The 10,399-nt window shown below is 46.3% G+C and overlaps 1 protein-coding gene across 4 annotated transcripts in view; it reads right to left on the reverse strand.

Annotated features, from left to right (window-relative positions):
* Positions 1-9,540, reverse strand: part of fam168a (family with sequence similarity 168 member A) — a 28,613-nt gene extending 19,073 nt beyond the window's left edge. For 2 of the 4 annotated variants that reach the window (XM_035525685.2, XM_035525688.2), the window contains exon 1: positions 9,344-9,538. In XM_035525685.2, coding sequence (XP_035381578.1) covers positions 9,344-9,489 — 146 coding nt within the window. In that variant the 5' untranslated portion in view covers positions 9,490-9,538. Of the gene's footprint in view, positions 1-9,343 lie in introns of all 4 variants that reach the window. The other 2 variants (XM_081715841.1, XM_035525687.2) reach the window with 2 other exon arrangements.
* Positions 9,541-10,399: the final 859 nt, after the last annotated feature.

Consider the following 10,399-nt stretch of genomic DNA (forward strand, 5'->3'; position numbering starts at 1 on the left):
AGCGTATTAGTGAACACAAATATGAGTGTATATTAGTGGAGAAATTCTCCAACATGGCTGCTCATATACTGAAGTCTACAATTACTGTAATAGAGTCTCTCTCTCTCACACATACACCCCCTCTGCATACACACACACACACACACACACACACACACACACACACACACACACACACACACAGTGACCCAGCTGTGACCTTGGGATGAACTCTGACCCGTTTTTACTCAAACAGATTGATTACAAAAAACAGGTCGAACTCACTTCAATTTGCATTTAACTACGTGACTGACGTTACACATACTCAAGTGATTTAGCTATTATACTTATACGAACAATTACGGTGTTACACATATATAATTGATTATCAATTGTTACACAATGAGCTGCATGATTTTGCCCAAAATTGTCACTAATATTGTGGTGGAAGGAGTTAACCGTGATCCTGACTTCCAGCAGGGACACAACGGTCTTTAGCCTCCTGTTCTTCAAAGCCTCCCCAGGTCACTGGGACACCCGACACACGCCAAGGAAACTGCACTTTATTGTTCATCTCTACTGCCAATTTTACCAAGACATACATTTGATGCAACACTGTTCTATCCCCGTCCCGCGATACGCCATTTGGCTAATGTTGACAGCCTAGAACCAAGCACAAATGATGAAAGATATTTTAGCACTTTTGAGTATCTAAAAAAGTGTCACTGAGATAAACTGATAGGAAATGCTGTCAGAAACACTCGCCGAAAAGGCGGGAAACTGCATGCAGCTATTCCAAAGTCCGTGTGTTCTGGCGCGCTAACATTCCGGACCACGTAGGAGTCTGTGTGCTGTCTCCAACAATCGAGCTCAAACATGTGCCACTCGTGGTTCTGGTCGGGTGGGGGGCTTTCTCTGACCACCTCCATGTCCACAAAAAGAATGTATGATGCTAGTCAGCAGCAGCCCCCCCTGCCTGACACAGCAATCCCTGCTGTCCAATCAGAGGCAACCTCAAAGAGGCAACAAACAAACAAACAAAAGAAGGAAATGTTTGTTTATTCCTTCACTTGAAGGACTACAGACATGTGCTGTCGACAGAGCAGTGGTTACAAGCTACTGGACACGGCTCACGGACTGATAGTCCATCACCTCATCTTCAACCAGGTAAAGGGGAGCCGCTCTAGCAGGGAAAACTCGGAAAAACTGCAAACGCTTTTCCCCCTTTGTCCTCTTTGTTCGCTTGCGTTGGCCTCCCAGTTGCATTGAACGGATTTATTTGGGCCCTTTTGGATTTCCTTTTGTGTTGGGGGGAGGGGTGATTTGTCTGTGTTGTATAGTGTTTGTCCCCTTGATGATGAATGCTAAAAAGCGTGGGACACGCTTTCAGCTAAACGGTGTAATGGTTCCTGCCTTGTGCTATGCGACAAATTCAGCCTCCCCTCCCGACCCATGAAATCTCATCCCCTCCCCACTCACAGCTGAACACATGGCTGTACCTTTCTGTTAGCCCTGTTTCCACTGCCCCACTCATACCCGCAGGCTGGAACTGGTATTAAACACCTGGACTGTGTGTGTGTGTGTGTGTGTGTGTGTGTTTAAACACATCTTGCCCCAGCATGTTCTCTAGTAAGACTACAAGCCAGGGCTAGTGAACCGAGACAGGCTGTTTGTCCACAAGGAGACACTGACCATCTTGTCTGTCTGCTTTTTTTTTTTTTGTTCTAAGTCAGAGGGAAACGGACTATTCTCACTGACTCCTTCACCGTGTGAGGATGGAGACCCACAGAGAAGGTAACACACAAATACAGAGAAATCAGATATCAGTTTCAGACCCACAGGCACATGCTCACAGTTTAATCTATATTACTGTTATTCTTACTGCTACTACTACTACTATCATCATATTATTATTGTAATATTATTATTGTTAATAATAATAATAATAATAATAATGTTAATAGTAATATTAGTTAATAAGGCAGCAGTAGAAGCAATAATTTTAATAGGACTGTTGCTGTTTGCTATTTAAATCTATTCTACCGCTTGTTTACCATATTAACTACTTCATCAAAGCTTTGGGAATATTTGCCATGCCAATAAAGCACCAGTGAACAGGAATTTCAGCTTTTTCAGAGGGGGGGTGGAGAAACTGAAATCGTTCCCTTTTATAAAAACAAACAAACAAACAAACAAAAAAAACGGAAAACAAAGTGAACAGGAGAATATCTGATCTCAAATCATAGTGACCGTCAGACGCAGATGCCAGGAAAGGATCAAAGTGCTGAACGTATAACATATAGTGGAGGTTGATGTAGGAAAATATACAACTATGGAATTAAAACACATATTAATAATCTTTTAGCGACACTAAAAAAATCATGAAAGTATATATTAAATGTTGGAAAAACATTCTATAATGTTGGATAATATTGTGAGAAAAATAAACTGAAATAGGGACTCACATAATACAAAAAATACAGGCCCATTTGAATCATTAAGATTCTTGGGAATAAATCGTGATGGAAATGGTGGAAATGATCACAATGTCAGTTTAAATCCAGATCACCCAGCATGTCTCTGTCTCTCTCTCTCTCTCTCTCTCTCTCTCTCTCTCTCTCTCTCTCTCTCACACACACAAATCATCCTGTCAAGCACTCACATACACACTTGCGCATACACACTCATGCATTCACACGCAAGACACTCTTCCCATACTGCTGCTGACCTACACGCATGATATTAAGCATGAGGCAGTGACACGCCATGCATTTCCAGTGTAATTGGACAGCTGTGGAAGACGGGGACATATGAGTATATGCACACTGACAGAGACATGGAGACATACACAGACACACACACACAGACACACACACACACACACACACACAGACACACACACAGACACACACAGAGACACACACAGAGACACACAGAGACACACAGAGACACAGAGACACACAGAGACACACAGAGACACACAGAGACACACAGAGACACACAGAGACACACAGAGACACACAGAGACACACACACACACACACACACACACACACACACACACACACACACACACACACACACACACACACACACACACACACACACACACACACACACAGCTTTAGTAACTCTCATGGCTAGGACACCATGCATGTTCCCTCACATCCTTCAGGGCAGATCATCCATGCTTTACTGTTACTGAGAAAACTTCACAAACATAAATGTGAGAAATTGTAGAAAAATTGAAGAGGCCAGTGAACACAAATTACTATTATTAATCTATAATTAATCCTTTAATCTAATCTGATAAAATATTAATCTCTAAAAAAAATTTCACCTAAATTAGTCTCTGCTTCTCTTTGTCTCCACATGTGCGTGTTGCCTTCTCTTTGTGTGGATTCACATGGGGAAGAAACCACAGAGAGCAGTTCCTGTGTCTCTGTGTTAGCACACACAGGAGGTACTCTTCCCTTCTGTGTCACTCTGATCTGAGAGATTCATCCTTCACTCGCACAGAGAGGGAAAGAGAGAGAGAGAGAGAGAACAGGGGGATGAAGACTGGACGGTCTGAATAATTTATAATTTGGAGTAGCACTTAAAGAGGAGCTCTGTGAGAGGGACCAAGCACCAGCGATCACACACTAGCACCCTGTGTGCATGTGTGCGTCTGTGCTGGAGAGCCCAAACGAGCCCTGCTGTGCGGTCCAGCTGTGAGAAGAGTGTACTCTGTGGGAGAGACAAGCTAACCTGCACGCCACCGCCTCAGACATGCTGCAGCGTATGGACATGACCACCACAGGGGGCTGAGAGATCCACAGCAAGCTCAGAAAGACTTGGAGGCTTTACAGGCGTCTTCTGAGCATCTTTTTTCGACACCGCCACTCACGTGGCTCAAGACCTTTATTGGCCATGATCTCCGAGCACCATTGCAGTACCCTTCACCCCGGAAAGAGAAGGATACGTCCGAGGGCGGGTGGCAGACGTCTCTCCATCTCTCAATTGCACCCCCTCCCTTCATTGTTCAAGGTCATCATTTTCTCCACGCCTGATCTGACCGGGCGTTCACGATATAGTCGCTCGAGTTCAAAACCAGGCAAAGGAGAGACAACATTCTCCGCGTGTAAGTGAGCACGTGAATGGGGATTGATGTTTGTGTGGAGTTCTGCTAACCATTCCTAAATCCGACCAGCCTGTCACTGAGCCGGCCATTGGGTGAATGATTAATTATTTAAGTCGTACTGTTTTCTCCAAACAGAAAGTTGGACACTTACTTTTTTATGTTGCTAATGCCAGTGATGTTGACTAGTCATTACGCTGTTTAATACATAATTATTTCTCCCTTGCATAACTGCATTTCAAGAAACACGTGGCGAATGAATTCTTTTAGGATTTGGGAATATCTATTCATATATCACGTTATCGTAGAGCAATCTAGCACGCATTACATTCCCTGATGTGTGGTGTTGCGATTCTGTTTCATATTCATTGTTGTCAGGACTTAACGGCGGCACTTGAAAGACTTCCAACGCCATTTTGAATGGGGTCAAAGTAACACAGAACCATACAGCAGACAAAAAGAAACTCCGGTCATGGACACACTAATCACGTGCTGTTCAAATACAGGTGCAGGAGCGAAAGTCAGTGCTGAGTGGGACAATTCATTACGAACGTACCTGCACTTCACAGCCGCGCATTACGTCCATGTAAAAAAAAAAAAAAACCCCAACAAAAAAATGCAGCGATGTGTTGCCAACACTCCTGCACACATGATCTCAAACACACTTAAGCCCTTTGGAATAACGTAATCCACCCGCCTTCTTCCTGCTCACACTTATAGGACCTGAGTGAGAGCAGTGGGAGCAGGGAGTGTGTTTCTTCAAAGAAAATGCCATCGTTTTAAGTGACCCACGAGATCCACCCCCACACCTTCACAGCCCTCCTGGGTGTTAAACAGGCCTACTCTGCCTGCGAGCCTGTCTTCCTGCCTGCCACCACCTCCGTTTTTCCGTGGTCCATTATCTTCAGACCAATCGCGCAAAAAACCAACCCAGGAATTCGGGGGTGTAGACCAGCCCGGACGTCACCTCCTCCCTCATTCGTCCTCCCGGATAAGGAACAGTCCGTGCAGCACGATACGGACAAGAGCAACAGATATATATGCATGCTGCGCCGGAGTTACCTTGCCACTCGTTCAAACCGAACAGCCGACGGTTAAAGGCGAGGCGGCTTTATTAAGAGCAAAAAGGGGCTACTTTTACTGGGCCGTGATTTGCTGGCAGCCGCAGAACACCGGAGGACAAACCTCGAGGTTGGTCAGCGGAGCTCCAAGTACACAATGTGAAATCTGGTGATTGGTGTGAAATCTGGTGATTCTGTGGGCATCAGCACTGGAGAAGTATCAGACTCGATCACTCCATCGCCACATCAGTCTTTACCAAAAGGTTGATGCATTCTTTAGCTGGCTGAGAGGGAGTGAATTTTGGCTGGTTATTTCCAGTGCAGAGCGTGATGCTAAATAAAACCATGTTTGGCAGTCCATATACTGCCACCCACGCATGTTACAGTGTGCGCACACAGGCACTCAAACACAAGCACTCTCACATACAGGGGCGCGGGCGCGCGCACACACACACACACACACACACACACACACACACACACACACACACACACACACACACACACACACACACACACACAAACTGATTAGCTAGGTTATCTGACCAAAACCTGACGGTCTTAAGACAGCAGCCCAACTGTGTGAGAAACGCTGCTGTCGGCAACAGAAGCATGACAATGTAATGAGCGAAAGAGAGCACCTGACCCTTGGACACATCGCCGTAGCAACAGACCCCTGAGACTCTGGTTAGCACCTCTGGAGCGGCCCAGCAAGCACAGAGCCCATCAGACAGCTAGTGCGGACGTGCTAATTCTGTTTTACTGCCAGCCAATTCGCCAGCAGGATCCAGTAATATGTGCGAGCACAAGGGTACGAGCTTGTGTGCATGCACGTAAGCGTGTGTGTTTGCCTCAGGGCCCAGGCGTAATGCCGTGATCACCCCCACAGTAAAATCACTCCTACTCCTGAGAGTAAACACATGACAGACACCTGATTGAACCAACATCCGTATCTCCTCCAACAACGGCACCCTCTTCATAAACCCCAGTGTGACACTGCAGGCCTGGCTACAGGCAAGACACAATAATCCCATACACGGTGACCTCAAATGCTTTTCTCTCTCTCTCTCTCTCTCTCTCTCTCTCTCTCTCTCTCTCTCTCTCACACACACAAACACAGTCAGATGGAGACAGAGAAAGAGATTTATAATCAGAGAGGGGAGGGGACAGCTGTCCATCACACAGTCATCATATCTGAATCCTGGAGACACTGCATAGGCTGCGGGCTCCTGTAGTCTCACGCAGTGCTCTGTAGCCACGGCTCAGCCCTGACCCTGGCCTGATCCGGCGCTAGCCCTGACCCTGGCCTGATCCGGCGCTAGCCCTGACCCTGGCCTGATCTGGCTCTAGCCCTGACCCTGGCCTGATCCGGCGCTAGCCCTGACCCGATCCGGCGCTAGCCCTGACCCTGGCCTGATCCGGCTCTAGCCCTGACCCTGGCCTGATCCGGCTCTAGCCCTGACCCTGGCCTGATCCGGCTCTAGCCCTGACCCTGGCCTGATCCGGCGCTAGCCCTGACCCTGGCCTGATCCGGCGCTAGCCCTGACCCTGGCCTGATCCGGCGCTAGCCCTGACCCTGGCCTGATCCGGATCTAGCCCTGACCCTGACCTGATCCGGCTCTAGCCCTGTCCTAACTTACCCGGTTGACACTTCTCTGGTTGACGTGCACCACAATAAACACTCCTCATGCTGACACTGCTCACGGTGCGAGACGGAGGACCACAGAGGATGCGGCAGTGATGGCGTGTGTATAAGACACCGAGAGAGGGTAGAAAGAGAGAAGAGGGAGAGGAGGAGAGAAGGAGAGAAGCGAGGGAGATCCCAGCCCCTGTTCAGTACACCCTCCATAGATTCCAGTGACAAGGTGTAAGCATCACCATATCACTACAAATAAGCAAGTGAAGTTGTCCCACTGATATGCAACACCCAAAATAGCATAAATGGCATTTTTTTGTAAATACGTGTAAACTCTGTTAAATGGATATTTTGCGCTTCATAACTCCCCTTTATATACAGCCCCTTTACATTTTTATCAATGCGTTTCTTGGTAGAAGTGACAATACATAAGCTGTTTGTGTTTACATAAGTACTCCAAATGTGCAATTTTACCATAAACTCAGCATCACTGCACAAGAGGGGCAGACAATTCATAAATGAGCCAACAAATCACTTTCAGTTGACCTTCTCCTTAGAATACTTGGCAGCCACTTTTGATTCACTGAAATAATTTGTTGGCTTGTTCAAAGGGTTCACCTACTCCTGGATGAAAAAGCGGTTCTGCAGTTGCTTTGGTCTATGTCCCAAATGCCAGAGGACACAAGCGGCTCACAAGCTCCTCTGTCTCACAGAGACAGCACGATTAACCCGAACGCAAGAGACAGAAACTTAATGGGGATGTGCCAAAGCCATGAAGCAGAATCCCACAACATCCTGTGCTCTCAGTTATCTGGGGAAACCAACACACCCTCAGGGTGCAGTGTGTGTGTGTGTGTGTGTGTGTGTGTGTGTGTGTGTGTGTGTGTGTGTGTGTGTGTGTGTGTGTGTGTGTGTGTGTGTGTGTGTGTGTGTGTGTGTGTGTGTAGGGAGAACAGAACAAATGGTCCAGTGGTGAACATGCCCCCAGTGGAGTGGAGGCAAAAAAACGCAGAATCTTTTGTTCAAAGCCCCGTTCTAACTCCTACCTCTATTATGGGAAAGGGGCTATTGGATTAATACAGAACTCCCTCTCTGCCAAACGCCTCACTACAAAAGCCCCTGGAGAGACAACCACACTACCCACTCAGCCGAAGTGTACTCTGATAAACAGAAAGTAAACAGGGGGATGGGGCTCCAGCAGATACAGAGAAAGCCAGGACCACATAACCATGACCGACCTGAGAAGTGATGCACACGCATGCACTCGCACAAAAAAAAACAGACACAGATAGACACATGGGCACATACACACACAGAAGCATGGACACGCATCTCAACACTCCCCCACATCTTCAAATCTTAAGAATTTCTCAGCACTAATGATGAATAACAGCCGTTAATGAGAAGGGAGGGAGGTGACTATTTCCAGTCAGTCTTGAAAGTTATAGGTGGAACGGCATGAATGACATCTTGAGGTACATTTTCAATTGACCTTTAGATGCCCTTTTATATCATACAATAAAAATTATAATGAAAATAACATTTACATTACACTGTAACCACCACCAACACACATACACACACACACACAAATGCATGTCCACTGATGAAGACCAAATGCCTAAACAATACAGTGACCTAATCTGCTCCGCAATCCTTGACTGGTAATGTACACTTAGGAACCAATTAAGAAGTATTTCAGTCCCATCCTGAGACACATCGTGACATGTGTCACATAAATAATAATCAATGTTATTGACATGTTATTGATGAACGTCTTTGGCTGTTCACATCTCTTAAGTCAAAGTAGTAACCGAAGCTTCTGACATTTCAGTCATGTACTTATTTAGCCGCTCACAGAAATCAAGTCCCAGTAAGCCCTTAAACTATCCAAATTACCGACGATTATGTGTGTCTGAACTGTGATGAATCACTCCCCATGGTTACAGTGAAACTGAAATCAACAAAAGATGCTGAGCTTTCCTGGCCAGCTCCAATAGGCCCAACGCGCAACCCGATATCCTCAGCAAAATGAGGGTCGCTGCTGGCGGTTAGCATTTCTCAGCTAAACCGTGCGTGTTGCTGAATGTGATCGAAGCGTGCTGATTGCTTCAAAAGAAATAAACGGGACTCCACGACGGCCAGAGACACAAAAACGGGATCCCGACACCATTTTGAAACGCTCTCTTCCATGGCATTCAAAATCTACGAGGAGGGAACGGAGAGAAGTCGGTGCACACTCTCCGAAAGCGAAGCTGTCACGGTCTATAATCAATCGCAGACAGGCGTCCTATGCGATCTAACGTTATCGGACAACTGTCAATACATAAATAGCATTTATTAACTCCTAGTGAAGGCCCCGATACTTAGAGAGCCCCCTTCCCCCCCTCACGCGTTTGCTTACGTTTCATAACTTAACTTACCTTTAAAGCTCGCGCTGCACCTCCGCTGCCTTTTAACACGAATCGCACTTTTTTAGGTTTGAACATCTGGACGAGAACATTAAGAAAGGAATCTCGGAAAAAAAACATACACGAATCAACTTACCGACGTGCAATTAAAGATTTCCGTAATTCCTTTGAATGTGTGCGCGACGGTTTTTCTCTCCGTTCAATAGCGGCCTGGTTCTCCTCTGAACGTGAGAGCTGGCGGGTTCCTCCTCCGGCTCGCAAACGGTATGGAAACACAAGCATTCAGGGAGAGAGAGAGAGAGAGAGAGAGAGAGAGAGAGAGAGAGAGAGAGAGAGAGATAGAGAGGAGGGGGGGATGGGGAATGCCGAAAGAGAGGAAGGGAGGGGGGGCAGAAAGGGGGCAGTAGCAAACACATACAAGGGGAGGACCTTCTGTGTTTCCTGACGCACAACCACGCCAGTCATTTGGCCAGGCGCTTATACGGCCCCTGCGGGATCCAATCGGTGCGGCAAAAAAATGCATGACTGAAATTCCAGGATGTTTCTGGGAGAACGAGCGTCTACAGACTACGTCACCCCTCAGATCCAAGTCAACTTCAAATCCCATCAACATTCCCATGTAGGAGCGCACTGTGCGATGACGTTTTGTAGTCAGCGAAGTAGTTGGGGTTGAGCCAGACAAATGCGCGAGAACTAATATATATATATATATATATAGAGAGAGAGAGAGAGAGAGAGAGAGAGAGAGAGAGAGAGAGAGAGAGAGAGAGAGAGAGAACACGATTTTCTAACTATCAGACGATTCATTGTTAAAATCACCTTTGAGTTTTACTTTTGTTATGCTTGTATTACCTTTTTTTCTCTTTTAACCTGGCAACGGCTTATTGACATACGCCGGGAAACTAGACATAGCAAGGCAGCGAAAAGGTCATGTCATCTAGTGAACCATTTCACTGCGAGTTGTACTGTGTATGACTGTGTATGTGACAAATAAACCAAACTTGAAACTTGAACATAGACGTAGACATCTTAGAGGTGACAACGGAAACAGGACTTCTGCGCTATCTGGTGTTGAAAAACATTACAAACGGCAATAGGCAAAGCTGAGAAAGCGCAGCACCACCATCTAGTGCTGACAAACATTTAATAGCAATGTTTTTCTCTACATGCTTTATTTATTTTTCACACCACC

Source organism: Electrophorus electricus, chromosome 6, assembly GCF_041902795.1.
Source record: "Electrophorus electricus isolate QZ-2024a chromosome 6, ASM4190279v1, whole genome shotgun sequence".
Lineage (NCBI taxonomy): Eukaryota > Metazoa > Chordata > Actinopteri > Gymnotiformes > Gymnotidae > Electrophorus > Electrophorus electricus.